General features: G+C 52.8%; 1 protein-coding gene across 1 annotated transcript in view; it reads left to right on the plus strand.

The window, feature by feature from the left end:
- TCERG1L (transcription elongation regulator 1 like) overlaps window positions 1-25,174 on the plus strand; it is a gene marked incomplete at both ends in the record, with an annotated part of 204,936 nt that overhangs the window by 129,222 nt on the left and 50,540 nt on the right. Inside the window, 3 exons of the mRNA XM_081239775.1 lie at window positions 4,757-4,848; window positions 8,286-8,374; window positions 18,927-19,081. Of these exons, the coding sequence (XP_081095901.1) occupies window positions 4,757-4,848; window positions 8,286-8,374; window positions 18,927-19,081 (336 nt within the window). The remainder of the gene's footprint in view (window positions 1-4,756; window positions 4,849-8,285; window positions 8,375-18,926; window positions 19,082-25,174) is intronic.

Genomic DNA, 25,174 nt, shown 5'->3' on the forward strand with positions numbered 1-25,174 from the left:
TGCAGTGGTTCTTTATGTTAATAATTAAGAAAGCAATTTTTAAATGTTTAAAACAATCCTAGTGCTTTATTCAATATAGTTATTGTCCCATTACCACTGTATATGAGCTATCTTTGGTCTGAGGCCTGATACCAGATAACTTTGAGTCTTCACGTCCCCGGGACTCTAAGGGAACAGGTGGCTTAGATGGGGACTGATGACCAAGAGGTGACATGCTGGGAAGCTGACATGGACCCCTGACCTCAGATTAGGACACAGCAAGCCCACCTCACTCTTCTTTTAGGGAAACGAGGTTGATTGATTGCTGAACTAGACGTTTCCACAGCTAAGTCTCGCCTATGAGAAGGAGCATGGCTTTTCTGTCCCCTTTGTTCCATGGGACAAGCTATGCCGACTGTTCACCTTCCGAGGGCTGTTGTGTATCCCCTCCCGCCACCCTTGCCAACTCCTGCAGCATTCTGAGGGAAGGTGCTGTCTAATTGCTCACTCCACTTCCCCCCCGCCCACTTCTCCCCACAAACAGCCAGGGTTGTGCTGGATTCTGTACAAGCAGCAAATACGTGTTTTCAGTGGATTGTGTGGCAGTTTTCACACAGGCCCCCTTTCTTCTTCCTGGCTTCCATGAGACCTTTCTGGGCCTCCTTGTTGCTCAGCCCTGCCAGGAGGAAAAGCAAACTATCTGAGAGCTCTTCCCCTGCCAGGGCTGGGCTTGATCAATAGACCAACCGCCCCAAAAGATCTGACCATCCTGCCCCCCTCACAGGGTGGAAAGGCATCATGCACGCCCCTAAGCACTTCAGCACCAGGTCTTCAGACTTGTTGATTCTCCTCCACACACTAGTCCTCTTTGACACCCAAGGGAGCATCTGATGGCAACATCATCGGGGTTTGTGGAGAGGCCCAAAGCACAGGGTGGTTAAGCGTCAGAGTGGGCCCCGGAGTGGTCCTCAGGGAGATGTAGCATCAGCTCTTCCAGGACGAACGTGGAGACCCAGGCTATCACGAGAGGGATCTGGGTGCCCCAGCTCAGCCAAGCAGCAAGGCTGCGCAAGCCACGGCTGTGAGAGGGGAACGGCTCTTAAGGAAGCCGTGCAGGGCGAGGCTCGACATCTGTCACAGGCGCTCTGGGGGACACGTGTGCCGTGAGGGCCTTTAGCATGAGGATCGGGACCATCTTTGCAAAGAAGCCGTCACAGCGAGCAACGCCGTGCGTGTAGCCCAAATGCCAGATTTGAAGAGCTGATTTTTACAAAGATCAGGTGTTTTCAATAAAGGAAAAAAAATTAATATATTTTCTCAGAATAATGAGGGAATACATGTAAGCAAGGCTACTCTCATTGAGAATTGTGTTGTGATGAGCACAGGGCCTTGCGGTCAGTTTCCTCACACTTTTCTGACAACGTGTAGTATTTGCGTGAGAAGAGCCTCACGTTTCCGGTGATGCCCGACTGCTTTGTTTCCTGTGCGGAGCCCCCGCATTGGCACTCGGCCCCTCCCTCCGGGCACGGCCCGTGCGGACTGGGAAGGAACCCAGACCGTGTGCTCAGGTGGTGGAAGGCTGCTCATTTCTACTCACAGCTCAGGTCTCGGTCCAGCAATTCGAAAGTAGAGCCCAGGGTCATAACCCAGACCCTTCCACTTTCGTTGCAAGTTCAAGCTTTTCTCCCCCATCCTTGGGCCTTGCCGGGAGGCACGGTGGGAGTGGGTAGGGTTCAGCTTCCTTTTTGTTCTCTGGCCTCCTTCACAGAGCAGGGGTCGAGGGTCCCAGGTCCTGCAGGTGGCTCTGGGGAGGTTCTGCAGCCTTGGCCTCCTGGGCAAGGCAGTGTCCCTGTGTCCCCGGCCTCTCTTTCGCACAAGAGCTGCTCCGGTGGCCTCTTCAGACACCACCCTCCGTGGCTCTCTGCTCAGTGCCCCCCACCCCGGCCCAGGCCCTTGCGCTTTTCTGGCCAGTGTAGACCTCTTGCTAAGGCTGCCCACACCCAGGCATCCTTGCAAACCCCCTCTGCCCACCTTGGGCACCAGCCTCCCACCCTGTTCCTCAGCTGCAGCGCCGGGAAGGGCTGGGTTCCAGGACTGCCCCACGGATGCCCCCTGGCAAACCCCCGTTCCCGTCTGGCACGGAGTTGGTGGCTCGTGGGATCAGGGCCTGAGCTGAAGCCCAGACGGGGGTCCCCGGCTCTGGACCTCGTGACACGCTGGGCTCTGCAGGACGAGTGGGGACAGGGTATCAGAGACTCTACTGCTGACTCGGCAGAACCACCCGCGTTTGCTTTATGGCTCTTTCTACCAGACAAGGAAAACCTGGTTGCTGGGGGCAGCCGGGGGTTTAGAGCGTTGGGTCTCCACCTCACGAAGGGTCTCCGAGTAAAGGGGGAGCGGGCAGCCACGGGAGGAAGCTTGGACAGGGTGGTCTGACCTGGACGTCGCTGAGGCCTGCGTAGTTGACTTGGGGACGTGCTGTCCCACACACAACGGAAGACATGAGGGATGCAGTCACATGATCTCGTGATGAAGCCCCTCTCCTGGGGTGTCTGTTCTCTGGGCCACACTTGTCTCTGCCTCTGGTTTTTCAAGCAGAGCTGCAGTGTCACCGAGCAAATGACTGTCTCCCTAAATCCTCCCCATCTATCGGCCCCTCTGTCTTTTGTAGACGGTGTGACGCGCTGGCCTGTTCTGCACACACGGGGAGGGGGCGGGGACAGGAGTGGCCTGTTCTGCACACACGGGAAGGGGCGGGGACAGGAGTGCCCGGGGTGGAGCCGTCCTGACCCCGCACAGCCCTCTGTACCTTGACAAGAAGCAGGCTGTGGGGGTCATTCTTACAGGTTCTGGAAACGCTAACGTGGCCCCTGCGGGAGGGATGATAAAGTAGCTCCACTGCCCTCGAGGCTGGGGTGTGGTTGGTTGACTGAGGTTTGCTTTACAGCCCGTTCCCCAAGGCCGATGGTGAAATGGCCCTGTAAGTGGTGTTGCCAGGCCCGAGGCGAGCCTCTGGGTGGTGGTCACGGCTGCCCGGGAGCAGAAAAAAAAAAAAAAAGAGAAAGAAAAAGGAATGAAATTGTGCCATTTGCAGAGACGTGTATGGACCTAGAGACGGTCATACAGAATGAAGTAAGTCGGAAAGAAAAACAAATACCGTATAATATAGTTTATGTGTGGAATATAGAAAAATGATAGATGAACTTATTTGTACATAGAGAAGAGCTAACACCTATCCTTCTCAAACTCTTCCAAAATATAGCAGAGGAAGAAACACTCCAAAGCTCATTTTACGAGACCACCATCACCCTCATACCAAAACCAGACAATGATGTCACAAAGAAAGAAAACTACAAGCCAGTATCACTGATGAACATGTGAAGGGGATGTGCGTTCCAGGCTCCAGACGCACGCGGTTTGGAGGTGTGAGGGCAGCCGGAAGCCGCAAGGTCTGGGGTCCGCGCTTGGTCTGTTTGCCACCAGCCTGAGCTAAGGTCCCTTTAAAAGCCAGGACCAGCCAGCTGGCCCCTGGGGAGAGCCTGCTGGCCAGGCCACTCTTCAGAGTGACAGCAAGCCTGGCTGTGGTCATCACAACCTCTGTCCGTCCGTCCATGTCCGAGACAGGTGGAGGCGGGGCCTCAGGGCTGGCTCCCGCGTGCTTCTGCCTCGTCCAGACGCAGCACCTCTGTGGGGACTGGACTTTTGGTCCAAGTCCAGAGCTGGCCCCGGGGCACTGCTGCATCTCCGAGGTACAGTTGTTAGTGGGGTGCCTGCTTCCTCACCCAGGCTCTGGGGCGGCTGGCTCTGCGGCCACTAGGGTACCAGGTACCGGTGCCCACCATGGCACCATGGCCGGGCCCCAGGTGGGAGCGAAGCCCAAGCATGCACACACACACACACACACACGTACATTCGTGAGAACGCACAGACACAGTGATACACACAGAGCGGTGCTCATTGTCCTTTCCTCCCTTCCACTGGGAAGGAGAGACCCTGGGACCTTCTCAACTGTGTTGCACAGACAGGAGCTCCAGGTCAAGCAATCCCTTCCAGACCCTTCCAGGATCTCCTCGGTGAATTTATCTGTTTGTGAGGCTGGTATGTTTAGGTGGCTTTGGTGTTTCTACTAATCCTTGGTCCTAACACCGTGGTTAGACTTGCTGCCCGTCACTGCCCGCAGACGTCTGAGGCTACGCAACGTCTTTGAATAAGATGAAGCCTAAGTCTGTTTTCATATCTCGAGTCAGGCTGTTGCCACTTTCCCCTCCCTCCTCCCAGATGGTCACTGTCTGCACAGTCAAAGCACAAAGCACTGTGCAGGACACCCACAGGGGCCAGAGTCCACTTTAGTGATGACCAAACAATGGTAACAGGAAGTCCGGCCAGCGTGGACCCCCAGCCCCTGTTGGAACAGGGCTCAGGGCGGCCCATCACGGCCACTGGCTGTTGAAGCCTACGGAAGCCTGGCTCTGCTGCCCACGTTGGCCCCCTTGTCAGGGAGACCTGAGTCCTTTCCATCGTGACCCACGTGGCCTGGTCCAGGATGCGTGCGTGGCCAAGTGCTCCGTGGACAGCGCTGTGCAGGCTCAGATGGGGTTGCCAGGACCTCACCATGAAGTTGCAGTGGAGGTGTGGTCAGCACCAGTCGGCACAGCTTCCCGTGGGCTGCACAGTGTGCACCACCACTCTGAATTCTCCAAGCCACTGTCTGTCCTTGTTCAGTTTTACAAACTGACAGGACAAACGGATGCTAACGACGGTTGTTTTGGCCCCGCAGATAAAAGCAGAGAGCACAGCCGGGCGCCCTGCCCGCCGGCCCTGATGCTGCACGGGGAGCCGAAGAGCCCGGCAGGAGACAGACCAGCCAAGGTCAGTGGGCTGTGAAGATGTGAAACCCCGGGCTGGGGGCTGCGGGGCCCGCACGGCCTTCGCCCCTGTTTTCCCACCTGGCTCTCGGCAGTGGTGCTTTGCGGTCCCCTGTGTGGAACCGGGCCGGATCCAGCAGGACAGCTCCACAGCCCTGAGGAAGGGAAGAGGCATCCGGGAGCCGGGCAGAAGCAGCCTGGCCTTCCCTTCCTGGTCTGGGTCCAGAGCTCGCTGGTCAGCACTGCTCAGAGGAGTAGTGACCCTGGCTTCCTGGGTCCGCCGCCCTCACATCTCAGCAGGCACGGGCACGCGGGCAGCCAGGCCATGCAGTTGGACGCCCCTCAGGCGAGGCTGCGGTCTGCGTTTGGTTTCACTGTTATGGGAAAACCAGCGCATGTTTGTGTTTTCTGAACGCATTAGAATCTCAGGTCCTTCCCTTTGCTCATTTACCAAAGGGCATTTTATAGACTGTGAATGTGTTGGGTGCATTTCTCTTCCCGTGACTAACCCAAGAAATCAGCTTTTATTGCTGCTTTTGAAAGTCACAAATGGCACTTAACTTGCTCTGATCTGTCAGATACACTGCTGGCCTCTGGTCTGATCTGTCAGATACACTGCTGGCCTCTGGTCTGCCCCAGTGTCGTGTGAACATTCTCTCTTCCTTTGCTGTTACCAGGTGTGTCTTTGCCTCAGCCTGTTACGTCCCCATTCCCGCTGGTTGTCCTGCCAGTTCCCCGTTAGTGACATCCCTGGGCACACTCACCTGTGGGCCACGCCTTCCTCCCTATCATTAGTGCCGATGCTAAATGGTATAAATGGATCATGAACGTTAGTGCAAATTAAACTGTTGCTCCCAGATGTAGGGTTTCTCTATAAGAGATTAACATCCGTGTCAGAATTACATATTTATTAAACAGATCGTCTTTCTTCTGTTTTAACTACTTTCTTTATCTCTGGGCTCTGTGCCTCTAATTCACTTTTATTACTTCAGCATGGAAGGAGAGTTTTATGCCATGATTAGCCATTTTTATCACCAACAGGAAATCATAACCAGCCTGCATCTCAAGAAGACGGCCTTGGTAATTAGTGAGAATTACCAAGAGAACCCCAGCTTTGCCAAATTTAAGTGTTAGTCCCCATCAGGAAGCATGTCCCACCGTCTTTACTTGAATAATTAGTGGAGGAAATCTACTACTCCGAGGCCCCTCATTAGGTTTCATTCTTCAGTTAGCTTCATAATGAAAATCTCTCCTCATTTTTCTAATTGGATTAGTAATGTAAACTCTGGTCTTGACAGACACATATATTTCTAACACAACTGTTTCTGAATACTCCCAGTTATGCTATTTTCTCACAGGAAACAAAGACATTTTCTACCACCCCAAAATTCTACAAAAAGATTGTTCTTCAACTTATGAACTTAGGGATAATTACGTAAATTACAAATCATTTAGTCAGTGTAATTATACGTCACAATGAATGCAGGGCCCCGGGAAGGCCCCAGTAAGAGACCAGGATGGACAGGCGTGAAAGAGATCACCCCTCATGTCATGGATCTTACCTGTCTAACCCTTAGTTGATGCGGTTCCCCATGGTCCTTGCCCAGAGGCCGCGCTGCACCTGGTCCGGATGACCTTCTCCTCCCGGCCCTTCCCGTCCATCCTCTGCCTGGCTCTGCTGGCTCTGGCCGTTCTCTCCTGATGTCATGGGCTCCGCTCCCGAGTGAGCAGGAGACAGGTTCACTCCATCGCCTGTGGTTTTACCGGAGTTCACGTGACTGGTTTGGGGGGTTTTCCTACCCTTATAGACCCTTGGTGATCTTTTAACTTCATATTTGAATTTTATGTTTCAGTGCTTTCATAATGTAGCACTTTCCTTGCTAACGATTCTGTTTCAAAGGAGGTTGAGACGGTGGGAGTGAGTACTGGTCCCAGTGTGGCCCTCGGGGGCCCTGGAACAAGCCTGTGGACTTTTGGTGCAACTGCCCTGTCCTTGTGCAGCCGGCCCGGCAGTGGTGCCCACATGGGGCGTGGCAGCATTGGCGTCCTTGACTTTGAATCATTCCCACAAACGGCTAACCGTCTCCTCACCCACACTACCTCATAAAGCACTGACACTGATGATGGTAGACACAGATCCTCAAATTTTAGGATGACATTTAATTTTTTTTTAAACGAATCTAGGGCTTTAATTGCTCCTGACATTCTCAACTCAGAACCGGGTTGCTGTTTTGAATAATGCACGAGTATCTTTTAATCTCTCCGATTTTGTGAAAGAGAACACAGTCCTTATTATACTATTCTGAATTTGAGATTAAAACCATGGAAACAGTGGGTAGAAGAACAAAAAGTGTTTCCTCACCCCTAGAATTTATTGTGCTCACTATGGTTTCATTTCTTTCTTATAGCTGTTCCAAAATTGAGATGGCACTGACTTTTAAAAAAAAAAAAACTCCTCATGGTAATTTTTCAGGTCCACCTGTAGGAGTTTGGTTCTGTTTCCCTTTGTTTGAGAAAATCTGCTACATGTCGTACATCAGTGCAGCTAAATAAGTTAATCTGAATCTTGGATCCATGTTTATGTTGGCGTCATAATTGCCCGTTTTCTAATCTCAAACAACTTTTGTTTCTCTCCAGACTCTGTCCATAATGAACAATGATCAAGTGTCCCAGTCATAGGTTGTTGTTGTTTTTTTAACTTTAGGGAATAATCTTCATTTTCTTCTGGGTGATGTCATATTCAAACATTCTTTATTTTCTACCTGAAGACAGAGTGATTTTCAAACCCAGCTGTGCACCACACTCACCTGCACAGTGTAGAACACGCCCTGAACTCTGCCCTCACATGGATGCTCTAGAAGGAGGGGGTGGGGGGAGTCACTGGAGCAATGGAACGCTGCAAGGACACAGGCTTGTCACTTCCCCTGCCTTCAAGGGACGGGACGGGCCAGCCCAGCCGCACCTGGGACCCTCCCTGCTCCAAGGTTCCCGGCCACTGAAGGCAGTGTTTGGCGGTAGAGTAACTCCAGCCCCTGGGTAACTTCAGTCCATCTCCAGAGACGAATCCAGTGGGAATTTCTGCCCCCAAGACACTAAGGCATCCGGAAGCAAACTCTCAGCCACCACCACCTACCTGTGTCTGCTTCTACTAAAGCAGGCAGCTGAGCCAATTTGGGATAATTAGAGGGAAGCCTTAGTCTGAATCACTCAACATGGTCAGTGATGCCCGCATTATTATTTATTATTATTATCTATTAATTCTAAATTCTCATGTGACTGCCGGGTCCCATTAGCTGGCTCTGCTGGGCAGGTCATTATCTAATAGCTACTGTGGGCAGGTCTGTCTGCAGGAGCCTTGTTATTCTGTACTCGGTTGCCTGTAATTGACAAGAACGGTTTAAATGTGTTTTTAAAGTACTCTCCTTCTCTCTCTACTGAAAGGAGGCTCCCTCGATACTAGTGACAGGCGAAGACAGAGCGGCCAAAGGCACAAGACCCGTGGCCTCCACCCCGGTGCCCGGATCCCCCTGGTAAGATGCCCGGAGGCTGGGAGCGGTGGGAAAGAGCCCTGTCTGATCCAGCATTTGCTTGCTGTCACCAGAGAGAAATGCATACTCCATCGGTAATGCTGGTTTAAAAAATTAATTTGCAGCTCCTGGCAGGTAGCTCTCCACACTGTGGTCACCTTCTGCCAAAAAATAGCATTTAAGTGATAAGTTATCCTGCTCGAATATATTTGCAAACATGTATTAAAATAGTAATGCTGTTGCATATATATCAGTGAAAGGCAGTGTCTGAAGAAACGGCAGCACACCTTGAGCTTCAAAGGCCTTTCCCTCTACCCCAAGAAAAGCGTAACTGAATAGCTGTTAATTAAAGATGTGTCTGGCTCTCTGCAGCTGCCCTGTGAGGACTCCTCATCTTTGAGTACGCCCGACTCAAAGCGCCCTCCACGAGGGAGCCACTGACTTTGGTTTTTTTAAATGTCCTTTTATAATTTGGAAGCAGAAAAAAAGGTTATTATAGTAAAATTAGTTTTAAAACCTGAAGATTAGATTGCAGGATACAGTTGGGAGGAGGAGCTAATTTAGAGAACAGAAGTAGAGCCATTGGCATCGTTTAATGCACCATCAGGGCGGGAGCAGCAGCCGACCGTGGTCCCCGGCTGTGGCATTCGCCCTGCATGGTGTCCTGAGTGGTGTCTGGCATCTGTCCTGCCCTGCAGCCCTGCCCTGGTCACCTGCTCACTGCGAGAACCTGTGCTCTTAACTGGACAGGCGGGGCACCCGCTCCTCTGGCCGGTCAATGGTCGGTGTCGCCGGCACCCGGGGGCCCCCTACCCTTTGCCTCCAGCTGACATGCTCGGCACCCTGGGGATGCCTCACGGGTCCGGGCTCCTGTGTTAACACTTAGTGACACAGTGTTTCCAGCGCCTACAGAGTGTCCTGCAATTCAGCTGGTTTCTGACACCAACTCCTGGGTTAGCCAAAGCCCCGCAGGCTGAGGGCTCAGCCCCACCCCTCTTCCCCTCCTTCAGACCCAGCCGGCTGCCGGCATCTCTGCCCAGCTGATTGCAAACTCAGGGCTTCCCACGACCTCCCCTTGGTTTGAGAATTTGCTAGAACGACTCACAGAACTTAGAAGAGTGATTTACTTCTGATAGCGGTTTTATTATAAGGACACAACACAGGAGCAGCCAGGTGGAAGAGAGGCACAGGGCAAGGTGTGGGAGGGGTCTCGGGGCCCCCATTCCCTCTTGGGGGCATCACCCTCCCAGGACACCAGTGTGGTCACCACCTTCAGCCTCTCTGACCTAAAGGAGGGTTTATGTACGTCTCATTACTAGGCACGCCCTCTCCCCTCCTGGAGGGCGTGAGGTGAGGCCACAAACCAACCCTCTCGCCCTGTAGCGGGTCCTTCCGGGCCCAGCCCCGTCCTCCAGGAGTCAGCGCACGGGGCACAGGCGCAAACTCGAGTGTGCTCAGAGGGGCTCCTTATGGGTAAAAAAGACGCTCAGTCACTTAGCTCATTCCAAGGGCTTTAGGAGCTTGGTGCCAGGAACCGAATGGGGGACAAAACAAAATTAAACTCTTTATTTTTTATGACGCCACGAATGTTGTTCGGGGTCTTCTGTAACCAGACCCCTCACCTGTGTTTCTAAGGACAGTGCACTTTGCCACAAATCATACTGGGGTGAGGATAAATTCAGCGTGGGTGCGTGGCCCTGTTACTGTGTACATGGTGCTGCCCTTGGGGATTATAATCAGGGAGAAGACACGACCTTGGGCCCTAGAAGCTTCTGATCATGGAAGCTGTGGTTTCAATTCCTCATAAATACTGTGTTACAGCCCAAAATGCTTCCTGGGATCCTGAAGTCACACCATCCTCGGCTGCCGCGCCCCCTCTGTGTGGGTCCTTTGCCTTGAATTATTCATCAGGCCTCCAGCCCGAGTGGCAGCCACGGAGGGAGCCGTCCTCTCCTGACTCACAGGACAGGGAGGCTGGTGGCTCAGGCTGTCACACTGCACGAGGAAGTCGTGCCGCAGGGCAGGCGTGTCCAGGCCGCGGTCCGGACTTCCAGGCCAGGCCGTGGTGCGCTTTCTGAGTGGGAGTTGGGCCCGCCGGCTGGACCTGGGCCTCTTTCCCACCTCTGCTCCCCTATTTCCCTGCCTTCCTGACTCAGTCCCAGCTGAGCGAGGCTGCCCGGCCTCACTGAGCAGCCTGGGGTAAAGGGTGCCAGTGTGTAAAAAACCCCGCACCTGGGAGGCTGGGTCTGTGCATCCCCTGAAAAGTGGAAGAGGGACCTGGACCTCGCAGGGAGCAGGGGGGCGTAGGGGCCACACCAGACCGGCTTCTACTGCAGCGTCCCTCCCTCCCTCCCGACTGGGGGAGGCTGTGTGCAGCGTGGTCTGACGCATCCTTAACCTTGGTGTTGCACCCACGGAAGCCTTGGTGAGGACACACCCTGTGTGACCGCAGTCTGCCTCTGGGAAGAGCTCTTCTGCCCTGGGTGCTGCACCTGTTGCACCCAGGGAGCTCGGGTCACCCACCACGACCCCGTGCAGGGAGTGGGCTAGTCATTAGCCTGTGCCTGGGGTCAGCCAGGGCCTCAGGAGACGAAGGACAGAGAGACCTCCTGGAGGTGCGGGAGGCCAAAGCGCTGCCTCCTCCACCTGCCGTCCCTGCCGGCCATCGCAGGCCAGGAAGCGTGAGTTCGCCCGTGTGTGTAAGGAAGCCCTCACCCAGACCGAGAACGTGCCAGGGACCCGCTGTCTTTAACTCTCTGGTAAGCAGGGATCCACAGTGGGGCGTCCACACGACAGTGCACTGGGGAGACTGGGGGAGGTGACTGGGTCTGTAAGAGTCAGTGAGTCCAGGGATCCCGGCGGGTCCCCAGGCGCTGTCAGAGGCTATGGTGACCAGAGGAGTGGGCAGGGCCGCGGGGGAGCTCGGCTGTCTCCACCGAGTGGGTCTCCACTTCCCACGGCCGAGCGCCCGGAGTGCCTCTCTGTGTCCGAAGTCACTGTGTTCTTCCCTGGATGGTGCATCCTCTCCATGGAGGTCCCCAGCCGGTCAGACTCTGGGCCCGCTCCCGCGGAGCCGACCCCCGTCTTGCCCTGGCAGGCTGGCAGGGAAGCCAGCGCTCAAACTTCCCTGCAGTGAGAGACCCCCGGGTTGAGGAAGCTGGACTCCGCAGCGGGTCCCCGGCACATTCTCTGCCTGGTTGAGGGCAACGGCTGGTTGACGTAACAGCAGAGGAGGAAACACTGTGACTGTCCCTGAAGGCGGATTCGATTCCCCTGGACGCCCTGGCCCTTGGTCGAGATCGAGCCACCCGGAAGGCGTTTGTTCTGTGAAGATGGCCTGGGGTCCTGGACGACGTTCTGATGTGAGAACAAGCCTCCTGCGGGGGTCACTCTCTCCGCAGGGCTGCCTGATGCTTCTGTGCTGTCCCCTGTCTCCACCACTTGAAAATGGGACCATAAGTTCATGGTCAGTGACTGAGGGCTGCCAGGCAGCATCTTTCAGAAGCTACACAACGAAGTTAAAGCAAGTGGGGTCTTCAGGGGCGCAGGTGGATCCCCCTCTCCAGGCAGCTCCCACGCTGCCAGGGTCTTGGGGCCCTTCCAGATGCCTGCGTCCCAAGCTGGGAGCTGACGACCCGCGGGTGCTTCCCCTGCACACACGAAGCATCCCTGTGGCTGGTCACTGCCCTCATCTCCAGCCGGCAGGTTATCGGGTCACTAAACGCACATTAGTGTTGGTGGGCGCAGCAGCTGGAGGTGCCCGAGCTGGAGACCAGGCTTAGAGGGTGAACAAAAACACGCCAGTGTGTCCTGTGCTCTCAAGACCCCCCCGAGCCTTGACCTCACTTCGGACACAGGTTGTGTGGTCCACCCACATGGAGTGGTTCTTCAGCACAGCTGGTGTCCCACAGGTCAACCCACCTGACACTGTCAGACCCCACGTTCAGGGCTCAGACCCACAAGGCTGTATCCCCTCTTCAGATGCCGAGTGAAAGTCCAGGTTGTCACCGGTGCTTCTGACCGACCGGCTCTAAATCAAGGTTCGAAGCACCTCCTTCTGTGTTCAGTTAATTTGCTAGAGCGACTCACAGAGCTCAGGAAGACCGTCTACTTACTAGGTCATCGGTTGTTACAAAAGGGTACAACTGGGGAACAGCCAGATGGACGAGCTGCACAGGGTGAGGTATAAGGAAGGGGCTCAGAGCCTCCATGGACCCTCCAGGCATCACACTCCCCAAATCTCACATGTTCCCCAACCTGGAAGCTCTCCAGTCCTTTTGGGGTTTAATGGGGGTTCATCCCATAAGCATGATTGATTAAATTATTGGTCGGTGGTGACCGACCCAACCTGCAGCCCCTCTCCCCTCCCCAGAGCTTGGGGAGGGGACAGAAATTCCCCACCTTCTAATCACAGGCTTGGTCCCCTGCTCACCAGCCCCCTTCCTTAGGGACCTTCCCAGAGTCCCTCACTGACATGAGCTCAGGCGTGGAGGAAGGAGCCTGGGATGTGAGTAAGAAGACGCTCCTCCCACCTTGATGCTCCTCCCTCCTCACTTGGGAAGAGGTTAGGAGCTTCGTGCAGAAACGGGGACGGGGACCAGATGTGCATGTCTGGGCGTAAGTCACGCTATCCCAGGAGGGAACGTGGGAGCGAGGTTCCTACTCTCTCTTCCTCGGATCTTCGTGTCTGCGGGCCCCGTGAAGCCGGGGCTGCTCAGTCCTTCCAGGCCAGCCCTTTCCCGGGGACCAAGGTGGGCAGAATGTGGACAGGGACCGAGAGCCAAGGACGCAGAGGTGCTGCCTTCTCAGCTCAGAGACCTCGGCCCTGGGGATGTGACCCAGGGAATGTCCTGCAGATGGGACACTCCTGCTGGGACAGGGCGCTTGGGGGCAAGCAACAGGTGCAGAGAGGGACCGAGGTGTGTCTGTGTCGGGGGTGGCAAGGCATGTACCCCTCTCCCCACTGGGCTGAGATGGACGCTTGGAGAGAGAAGCAAAGACGACTTCCATCTTGCAGAACCCATAAACGTCTGGATTTGCAATGTGAAGGTGGGCACAGGGATCCTTTTGTATCACAAACCATCCCCGTTTCTGTTGCTAAAATCCAGATCTCCATATAATCAGGCTGCTAAGTATGGATGCTTTGTACCGGACCTAACTAACTCTGATGCACTAATTATGTCCTCTGGGATCTGCGGACAGTTAAAGAGAAGAGGGAATATGGCAACCGTCCAGAAACTTTACAGCGTGATTAAAGCAGAGGAACGTATACATATTACTTAAAATGTGCATAAAACGATACATAAAATTAATTTTGCATGTCACAGCTGGCTTGGTCTAGTTGAGACCAACTGTAACAAGTGGATAAGCAGATTTCTCTTGGGGAATCATGTTTATTTACCTGGCCACCAGCTCTTTGCTTCAGTCCCACACGTGTCCCTACGGCACAGGAACTGGGTTTTTTGTAGCCTAGATATGAACATGTGCCGTGCTAATTGTTGCCTCTCCTCTATCTCCCAGGTAATAATCCCCTATTAAGTCCCTAATTAGCTCCTCTCTTCCCTCACTGGAGCGGCTCAGTGGGTGGTGAAAGTAGGAGGCTGTGAATGTTTCCTGCACTGTGGTCCTGGGCACTGGCTCTTCCCCGCGATGAAGGTGTGGTGTGGGCATCCGTGGACGCAGCCCCGGGCGCTTACAGAGTCAGTGCATCCCCGAGGCAGCAAAGGTACAACACAGACCCATCCAGCGTCGGGAGAGAATTGGCCCAAGTCCATCCCCCAATGGAAAGCTTCTTTCTTAATAGCCAGGCTTGCAGCCAGAGGGGCAGGTACCCAGGAAACTGAGATACTGAACTGTGTCCACCTGATAAAGAACATCTGGGGCCTCGCGTCAGGGGGACTTTTTGGAGCCCATGTTTCCCTGTGTCTGAGTGTATCCAATTCTTCGGGGAAGGACACCTGCCCAGCTGAGCCGTCTGCCCTCAGCCCAGCATCAGGTGGAGGTGACATCTGTCAGCATCTGCCTGGGCTGAAAGTTGAAACCCCGTTGCTCTTCATCCCCCAGCAGCACAGGACAGGGCCTGTTCCCCGCAGCCAGGGGCCGGGACACCTTCACTCACCTACTTCCAGCTGCTTCTTATTACCCAGACCCCGCCCCTGCCGACCAGAAGCTTCTCATGTCCGGCAGGCCCCCGGCTCCAGGACCTCAGGATGCCCCCCAGAGCCAGTGGGAGGACTGGGGTGTGCTGAGGCTGGTCTCTCACAGCTTCTGGGGGGTTGGCCCGGGGCTGCTCTCTCTGTGCCCATGGATGCATGACCACCTCCCTGTCTCTGTGTCCGAGGCTGCCAGCTCCTCAGTAATTCTCACTGAAATACCCTGTCCCCTGTGGGATGGAGTCACACGCCCCGGACTTGCCCACGTGGGCAGATCCTAGTTGCTGCACTTTCTCAGCAAGCGCATCACTCCCTGGGTCCTTCAGCTGCTGTAGCGATGGCGGTGCCGGGTTTGGTGGGACCAAGTCTCATCTTTGAAAACCCGGAGTGCAGGTCTTTAGGGAAGAGGGAGGTGGTGGGGGAGGGTGGCCCGTCCCAGACACCACCTGCTGCCTTGCTTTCGGAAGGTCTTCCTGAATACTTAGTCCTTCCTCACCTTTGGGGTCTGTCCTGAGTCGGGGTCCCCAGAAGCAGCACCCGGGACAGCGCTCTGGGTGCCTGTGAGTTACCAGTTACCTGAGGAGTGATTTCCAGGGAGGGGGCAGTGGGGACACAGGGCAGGAGGGGGCTGGGCTAAGCGAGGGTGTGGTCTCAGCTGGAGGCCAAGCCTTGGGTGCCGTGGGCCGTGAACACCTGGATTTGTCTCATGCTTTCACCCCCTGGCTATTAGGGGAGGCTGCCCTGGCGCGGGCATAGTCTCCCACTGAGCACGACTGTCCGTAGCCCAGGGCAGACCAGCTCAGGGAGCTGGGGGGTGGGTGCGCCTGCCTGTAACGTGGATCCACGGGGAGGGCACCGACTTGACCATGACTGGAGCCCTGGACCGAACTGGAAAATTAGGAGAAAAGAATAGAAGCTCGAATACAAGTCAGAAGGGATATAAGAGATCACCTGGGCCTAGAGCCTCGTCCACTCATCTTTTAAAAATGAGGACACTGAGGCCCAGGAAAGTGGATTCACTGTCTGAGGTGTTGAGACACAGAGAGACAGAGCCGTCCTGGAAGGCAGGTCTCCACGCCCTTGGGCTCCTGGGTGCACACCCCGCCCCCAGCTCCCCCCTATGACTCTTAGAGGAGGGAGTAGACCAGTCGGCTGTGGGCGTGAGGCTGCTGCGGGCTGGGCTGTGAAGCCCAGGTCTCTGGTGTGTGCGTGTCTGTGTGTGTATGGGTGGTGGGGACAGGATGACTTCCTGCCAGGGCAGCGGCACCTGTCAGGTGTATCAGGACAGTGGCACCTGTCAGGTGTATCAGCTGCAGAACTTCGTTGTCCTACAAGCGAGGTCAGGGGTCCTGGGGTCCACACAGCAGCTCTTAAATTTTTAAGTGTATAGACAGGGGTGCAGGGAGCCAAAGATGCTTCTAGAAGTTTTCACTCAGGCCAAGTGAAGTCAAACATCATGAAAGAAAAAATTCAAGCCAGACTGTTACAAACGTAGCCTGGTGGCTGCCAGGAGCTTTGGTCTTGGAGCAAATCTTTCCAGCCACAGCCCAGCCGAAGAAGGCTTCAGAAGCCTGCATGTGGGCGAGGGGCCAGCTGCTTTTGTGCCCCAGACAAACCTGATTTGATGCGCTCAACAGGGAGGGAGGTGCCCGGTGGGACCTGCCGTCACCCCGGTGCTGCTGCGGGTCTGCTGGCCTCTTACTTGGCATTACCTGCATTCTCATCCAGTTGAAGCTGGAAACAGCCTGCGTTCGCAGCAGGCAACTTCCCCCAACCCCACGCCACGGTCCCCAGAAGCTAACATGTGCTCAGTGTTGCCAAGAGCGCAGCTCCCAGACCCACCAGGAAGCTCTCCATCACCCACCGGAGCCGTGTCCGAGAGGGAAGGGGCCACAGGCCCCAGCAGGGTTTATGGTCCCTGCTAGCCCTGAATCCTGTTTGAGAGCTCACTCAGTGGCGGAATTGTACATAATCTACAGCACAGCATAATTACCTGCAGCTTTAAACGTCTTATGCCAGCTGAGTTCTGCACCAAAAGGCACGCAGCTTCCTCCAGGCCCCGAGAGGTTACCTCTCCCCTACCTGGGCTTGCTGGGGCTGGGGGGGATCCAATCCATAGGCAGGGATCTTGTCCAGTTTGCCAGCGTTGCCCCTCGACTTCCAGCCCCTGTGGGCCCATGAGCCACCCAACGTCTAATAAAGGCGGGACCCTCAGGTCTTGCCTGAATTTTCCCACAGCGGTGAGCATGTCAGAACAACACAAATCTCCATTCCAACCCCCGCCTATGCAGATGATGGAACGAAGGCCACAGAGGGTGAGGGTGGCTCTCAAGGTCACCTGAAGGTCAAGGGCGCGTCCACCAAAGAGGCGGATCGTGGCCTTCCGCCTGGCTGCCCAGGCCAGCAGGGGCCAGTGCTGTGGGCACAGTGCTGGGGTCTGGGTCACTGCTGGAGGGATGCAGGCCCGGATGCTGGCACCCAGGACGGAGAGGGGCCAAAGGTGAAGCGTGCTGGGTAGAGTCTAGCACAGACTCAGCGGTTTCATCTCCACAAATCTCTCATCTCATTGCTCTGGAGGTCAGAGTCCAACACGGACCCCACGGAGCTGGATCCAGGTGTGGGCAGGGCTGGTTCCCTCCGGAAGCTCCAGGCAAGGATCTGTTTCGGGCCTTCCCAGCTTCTAGAAGCATCAGCATTCCTTAGCCCTTTCCTCTAGCTTCAAGGCCAGCCGTGGAGCATCTTCCAATCTCTCTCTCCCCCTACCCACCCACCCCAGGTGTGTGCGTGTGTCTGCCTGTCTGTCTGTCTGTCTTCTGCTTCTGTCCTCACGCCTTCTCTGACTCGGACCCCCACCCCGTTCTCTTATGAGGACCCTGTGATGACACTGAAGCCACCTGGACAGTCCAGGCTACTCTCCCCATCTCAAGATACTAACTTAGTCACATCTGCAAGGTCTCTTTTGCCATGTAAGGTAACATTCAGAGGTTCTAGGGAGTCAGATGTGCACCCCTTTGGGGCCATTATTCGGTCCACCACTCCCATGAACCTGGCCTGGCCGGGTAGTAAATCAGACGGGCCATCTCAAGGTCATTTCTACGAAGGGACCTGGTCTGTACAGAGTTTCCCTAACATGAGGCTCAGCCCCTGAACCCTCTGTCCAACCTATGGGAAGTGGCCGGCTGGGCTGAGCATGGAGATTCAAGGGCGGAAATGATTTTCTCTTTGGGAAGCAGAGCGGCTTGTGCTCGCTCAGATCCAGAGAGAGGGCAGACACCCATGTGCGTCTGTCTGGTAAGGCCGGAGCTGGTTGCCGGGAGCCCTGGCACTGCCCAGAGGTGTCCCTGATGGGTCTCCCCCCAGAGAGAAATCAAAGGTCAGAGGGTTTCAGGTCACGTGGACTTGTCCTGCCCCTTCCCGCAGCTTCTGAGGAGCCCGAGGAGAGTCCTGGAGCTTTCAAGGCCCTCAGAGGTCACTGGGGGAAGCTGAGGTCCAGGAAGGGGGGAGGCCTTGCCCAAGAGGAATCTTCTGGAAGGCCCAGACCAGAAACAGGTACAGAGCTCATTTCTCTGCACCATCACAAGACTGGTCACAGGACACAGCCAGAGGCCAGTCTGGTGGCCTTCACTGGCCTTGTTTGCTGGGGTACCTTGAGGCCAAATCTGAATTCCTGTGTGCATTCCCACGTTACAGACATATTCCTCAGGAAGGAAGCTTTTCCTTTCTTTAGTTTTTCTTTTCTTCACTATTTTTTCCTTTGTAATCTTTTTCTCCTCCCTGATAACCTTTCACAGATAAGAGGTCTTAAAATTTCGTATTATTCCTTTCGGAGATTTTAGGATCCTACATGTGAAAACACAAAGCTTAATTCCTTGCTCTTCTGAAAACAAACCAGGACTGAGCTGAGGCTGAGGCTGATGATTCAAGCAGCCCATCTGCTAGTTCTCTGCTGGAGAGGGGTGAGCTGCCCACCTGTGTGGGCCCCCAGGGCCTGGGAACCCTGCCGCACGGGCAGCTCCCAGTCGGGGAGGTTTACTGGGCCCCACGCTCCATGTTACTCGGTCCCTGGATCCAGGGCCAGAGCGGGAATTCCACTAAAAGGAGAGAGCTGGCCTACAGGAAGAGCTCAGACCTCCTGGGGTCTGGTTAAGCCGCCCACTTCTCTGAACTTTGTGTCCTTACCGGTAAAACGACGGTGAGGACACTGTCTGCCTGTGAACCAAATGAGATAACGTATGAGAAATATCTGTGAATCACCCCAAAAGCCAGACATTGCTACTGTCATTCATACTTTGCGTAAATAACCTTTGCACATGTGTGGATTTCAGCCCTGAAGGGATTTTTGAGTTAGGGCTCATACCAAGGGTCTTTGAGGGAAACTTAGAGGAGTTTCTCCATTCACACAGGTGTGTGGTCTGGACGGGCGATGACCGGGTTTTCTTCTTCAACCCGACGATGCAGCTGTCCGTCTGGGAGAAGCCGATGGACTTGAGAAACCGCGGGGACCTCAACAGGATCATCGAAGACCCTCCCCACAAGCGCAAGCTGGAGGCGGCAACAAGTAACTAAGAGACGGGCCCTGTAAACCCAGTTTTATAAGAGTCTAAACTGTACATTCCCAATGAGCATGAAAGGAAAGGACAATTTTCCTGGTTATTTGGCAAATTGATTTTGAAGGAATCGTGTTCCCTGTTTCAGAATTTAGTCATTAAGTTTTTATGGTGCTTTCTGCAGAAACACTGATCCTTCCAAGGAGGTGGCTCTGGCTTTCTTTTTTTTTTTTTTTTTTTAATTTAATTTATTTATTTTGTATACAGCAGGTTCTTATTAGTTATCTATTTTATACATGTTAGTGTATATATGTCAATCCCAATCTCCCAGTTCATCCCACCCCCTGCCCCCGCTTTCCCCCCTTGGTGTCCATACATTTGTTCTCTACATCTCTGACTCTATTTCTGCCTTGCAAACTGGTTCATCTGTACCATTTTTCTAGATTCCACATAAATGCATTAATATACAATATTTGTTTTTCTCTTTCTGACTTACTTCACTCTGTATGATAGTCTCTAAGTCCATCTACGTCTCTACAAATGACCCAATTTCATTCCTTTTTATGGCTGAGTAATATTCCATTGTGTATATGTACCACAACTTCTTTATCCATTCATCTGTCGATGGGCATTTAGGTTGCTTCCATGACCTGGCTGTTGTAAATAGTGCTGCAATGAACATTGGGGTGCATGTGTCTTTTTGAATTATGGTTTTCTCAGGGTATATGCCTAGTAGTGGGATTGCTGGGTCATATGGTAGTTCTATTTTTAGTTTTTTAAGGAACCTCCATACTGTTCTCCATAGTAGCTGTATCAATTTACATTCCCACCAACAGTGCAAGAGGGTTCTATTTTCTCCACACCCTCTCCAGCATTTGTTGTTTGTAGATTTTCTAATGATGCCCATTCTAACCGGTGCAAGGTGATACCTCATTGTAGTTTTGATTTGCATTTCTCTAATGACTTTCTTTTCGCATAAAGTTACTAACCTGGGGAAGCCCTCTCATCTGTCAGCCACTCAAAACTTCCTTTCCAGCACAGACATTAGCCTGCATTTAACTTTTTTTTTTTTTTTTGCTTTTAAAATCTGTTTTCTACTATCAAATTAGTGTGTGCTGGTTAAACATTTTAGAAAATGCAGAAAATTCTCACTTTTCAAGCTCATCCACGGTGGTCATTTTGATGTACTAATTCCTGTTTGTTTGTTTTTTCTCCAGCATTTAATTTTTGTTCCAAATGTCATAGGAACGCCCCTTGAGACCACATGTCACGAATGGGAGCACGTAACCCTTCCGCCTCACACACCCACTTCAGAGCTTTGTATGAAATCCATCCGTTCTTTATTTGAAGGGATGTTTGATTTCAATGGAAGTGCATGTGGAGAGGAGAAAGATTCTTCTCAGCCGTAGAGGAATCGGGTGCTTGCAGACAGTAACTGTTCCCAATGATGCCCCAACAAATCTCGTATCCCCAAGAGTCAGAGGAGAACACTTAACATTTTCAGAAAGGATCCTTTCCGATTAGATCTCATACATTTTTAATCAGCTGCTGTGTTGGGAAAGGCCCACTCCCTGAGCACATGGGTTGAAATAGTACTGGCTTCACTGGGGAAACTTGAGATCAGTGGTTCTCCCTGACTGACCCGCAGAGCTTGGCTGAAAGGCCAGGAAATAGGATCTTGACCCCTTGAAGAAGTGTTTGTTTTACTTTTGTTGGTGTTTTATCGGGTTTGCAGTGATATTTTTGATTCCGCCTCGGGTGGGGCTAACACAGATGACAGAGACCAGCCCCCATTTTTAGTCAGAGCCAGAGGTATTTGAATGGAAATTTAGGAAAAGGTATCATAAAAGTTTTAACATTTTTACCAGTGCTAAAAGACATGGGAAAGGTTGCTCTTGCAAAGCTGGTAGCAGTTTGCTAGGATGGAGAGATTGACACGGTTAATAGTCCCCCTCACTTAAGATAAAGAGTACACCCCCCCACCGTACCCGCCACCCCACCCGCTGCCAAGAGTCAACTCAGGTCAACTGATGTGGAGAAAAAGGAATGTTCTAGGTGCACATCCAACTGAGTCTGTAACACTGAACTGTGCTCAGGGACAGTAAGAATTGGGTTTGTGATTTTGTTTCCTCCTTTGATTAAGTGGCATCCATTTTTAAAAGGGATGCTTTGCATGCTGAATGGAGGCTTGAACCAAAAACCCCTCACAGACACCCATATCCCAAGACCCTCACTCTGGAGCAAGAGAGAACAGCACACCCTGGGAGGGGGTGTCCTGAGACCTACAAACCTCAGGGACAGTCGGGTGCAGTTTTTGTTTTTTGTTTTTTTGCGGTACGCGGGCCTCTCACTGTTGCGGCCTCTCCCGCTGCGGAGCACAGGCTCCGGACGCGCAGGCTCAGTGGCCATGGCTCACGGGCCCAGCCGCTCCGCGGCACGTGGGATCTTCCCGGACCGGGGCACGAACCCGTGTCCCCTGCATCGGCAGGCGGACTCTCAACCACTGCGCCACCAGGGAAGCCCTGGGTGCAGTTTGTCATAGCCATGATGTTTATTTTCTTGGTAGACGCAAACAATGCAGGCAGAGTCCTTGCTCCTTTCTTCAGCTGTCATTCTTGGAGATAATTGGGTGCTGTTTCTTTTTTTTCCCCAAGGCCTGGAAGGAATGAGAAAGGAAGGCACGCATTAGCAGTCAGTGTACAGTTGTTGGCCTGTTTCTCTCCTCTGGACCAAGTGGAGTCAGGGCTGCGAGAGCAGAGAGGGGTCTGCAGGGTCCCCCACTGAGTCTTCTGCGCTTTCGAGGCTTGTGAGGACTGTACGTGGAAGACAGCGTTAAAAGAGTATCAGGCGTATTAGAAACGCGAAGAGTTCGTTTGAGCAAAAACCGATTCCAATCCCGCAGCACCAAACTGGACGTGGTTAGCGCCTGGGAAGGCTGACCTAGTGACGGTGCAGAGGCGGAGAGAGGACATTACCTGATGGGCGAGAGGTAAAGCCCAGCCTGCTGCCGAGACTGGGCCTCCTTAGCGTGTCCATTGATTTGTCACCTGGAGGCTTCTACTGGCTTAGATGTTGGTCCAATGGCCTCCTTGTGTAATTAATTGCAACAAGGACCTGAATTATCTGGGTCATAGATCATGACTCCACTTCACTCTGCTGACCTGAATCTCATTTTACACTTAAAAAGGTGGAGAATGGAACCTTAAATCTAACAGACACAACCAGAAATACCTGATTCTCATAGATTTAACATATCAAGTCATTTTGTCTGCCACCTTTATAATGGTAGCCCCTTAACTACTCTATCTAGATAGATGTGTGATTATAAACTTACAAGCAGTTACAAAATGAGCTTTAACCTTACTTAACTCTTATAAAAAGAGGAAGACACTGCCTTAAACCAGTGTATTTTAACTTGAATCTTAAAGATATGCAAATGACCTCAATTCTCAACTTGCTGTTGCAGAGTAGAATTGTCATTTAAATGCATTACTTCTAATTTCCTAAGAACCACTCACTGCAATTGTTCTGTTTGCTGCGAAACAGGACAGGAAGTATTTCTGGAGGACTAATTAGCAAAGAGCAGGTGGAGTTGATGACCTCAGGCCACCAGCAAGGGACGTTTTCCCCTGGCTGGTCATCCATCATGACTCATCCAATGATTTGACCCTAAGTATTATAAGAACCAGCTCTAGAAGATATTGTTCTCAGTGTAGAATTTTGTTTTTCACATTTTGTTCAACTATGAGTCATTATAGATTTGAATATTAAAGCCTGTTTCTCGCCTAAAATGGAAGCATTAAACATTCCAGTTGATATTGATTATTTTTCAATAGGCAAATGAAATAAATGAATTTGACAAAATCGCTGCCACATTTAACTGCTAGTAGGTTTGAAGGTGTGTGTGTGCGTGTGTGCATGTGTGTGTGTGTGTGTACTAGGAATGTCAGCTGTGGAAGGGGGAGCTAAGAGTGTCAGACAACTACAGGGAAAAGGATACAGAGATGCCAGAAGTGCTAAGCGGTTCATCATTCAGCAGATAAGGGAAAAGTCGCCTTTTTTCCATTCTGTTTTCATTGCTGAGAGGTTCAGATGAAGGCCTGAGTTATTTCCTAATTATCTTGCAGCACATCCAGATTTTTTATGTCTCTAGCAGACACACTGTTAATTGGGAATAAGTGCCTGTTGAACTGACGTGAAATGCCAAGTACCAGCCTTCACCCCTCATCCGTTCTATGTCCTGATGTTCTCGGGGCCGCTACATGCTCTTCAGTGTGGAGGGTACCATACTCTTGTGTGTTTTTCCGCCAGCTTCAGCATTCCTCAAATCTCTTAGAGGCTCAATTCTGCCACTGTATTTACCTGCAGCACCAAAGACCTCTCTTCTGAGCAATGGGTAGTGTAGACTGAAGGAAAACTGAAAGTTGTGAGTTAACGTTTTATTCGGGGACCTACTGAGGACTATAAGCCAGGGGGACAGCCTCTCAGATCGCTCGGAGGATCTGCTCCAAAGAGGTCAGGGAAGAGCCAGGGTATATAGGAGGTTTTGTTGAGGAAAAAAAAAAAAAAACAACATTTAATGGAACGTCAAAGATTACAGCTAATCATAAAAACCAGACATCTCAAGTGAACGATTCTAGTGTTTTTCTGTGGGAAGATCCAAGGGTCTGGGCCCATTGAAATCATTCCTTAGACATGCATCTCAGCTATCTAGGGCCAGTATCCTGCTTTTCTCCATCCTGAAGTCCCCTCAGGGCTCACCATCAGGACACCTGCTGTGGCTGATGGCTTGTTAGCCATCAAACAAACATTCTTTGTTGACTGAAATGGCAGGTGACCTCCTTTTTTGTCCCAGGTAGAAATCTTCTGGCAGTCTGGCTGAGGCACCTGCTGCCTGGTCACCTGCACCGTCCACAGCTGGGTACCGTCCCTTCTGCTGGGAGGGTTTGGTTCAGTCCGGTGGGGTGTATCAGAGGGTGATCAGATGAAACGCCTGTGGGCCCATCCTCTGGGGTGGAGGAGACAGGAGGCGGGGACAGAGATGAGGAGGAGTATCTCCCAGCCTCTCTCTCCTACCTTTCGTCTCCCTCGGGTGCCTCCCAGTGGATGAGGAGGACAGGAAGCGGTGCTGGGGTGGGGGGAGCGTTGGGGGGGGCGAGAAGCGCTGAGGGGGGAACAGGGAGGGAACCCTGGAGGGAAAAAGGGGCGCTTGTTTCCTCATGCTCACCGCAGCCGCAGGAGGTGGGCGCCATCCATATCAGCTTCTTTTTGCTGCTGTGACACATCATCGCAAACTTAGTGACTTAAACCAACACCAATGTATTACCTTCCAGTCCTGGAGCTCAGAAGCCCAGCTTACGTCTCACTGGTGTTGTCGGAACTGCATTCTTTCCGGAGGCACTAGGAGAGAACTCGTTCCCCTGTCTCTTCCAGCTTCAAGAGGCCACCTGGTTTCCTGGGCTCCATGGCCCTGCCCACCCGCTCCAAAGCTGCAGCAATGCATCTTCAACTCTCTCTGGCTGAGTCTTCCGCCTCCCTCTTCCACTTTCCAGGGTCCTTGTGATGACCCTGGGCCCATCTGGATGTCTGAGGCTCACCACTCGTCTCAAGGTCGACTGGTTAGGAGCATTCATCCCCCTTGCCTTGCAACCTAATATATTCACAGGTTCCAGGGATCAGGATGTGGACATCTTTGGAGGCCATTATTCTGCAATCCAGCATCTTTATACCTGTTTTACAGAAGAGGGAATTAAAGAAAGGAGATCAGCTGACATGCTCAAGGTCACACTTCTATCCAGTGGGGGACCAGGGTTTGCACCCTGGAGGGTGTGACTCCAGATCTGAGGCGGGGTGGCCTCGCCAGGCATCTTATGAGCATACGATAAAAAGGGGCTTCTGGAAATCATTTTTCTCCCTGTGCCTGACACAGGACAGTCAGGTGCGGGGAGCCTGGCACTTCCACGTGGCAGGAAGTCACTTGCCTTCAGTTGCTCTGTAAGCATTTCAGTCGTTTATATTCAAGACAAATGTACATTGACAATGACATGCATTTCACCAAGGAGGACATGAAACCGTCCCTGTGAGTAAACCCAGCTAGGACTTGT

Source organism: Mesoplodon bidens, assembly GCF_964165515.1.
Source record: "Mesoplodon bidens genome assembly, chromosome: 1".
Classification (NCBI taxonomy): domain Eukaryota; kingdom Metazoa; phylum Chordata; class Mammalia; order Artiodactyla; family Ziphiidae; genus Mesoplodon; species Mesoplodon bidens.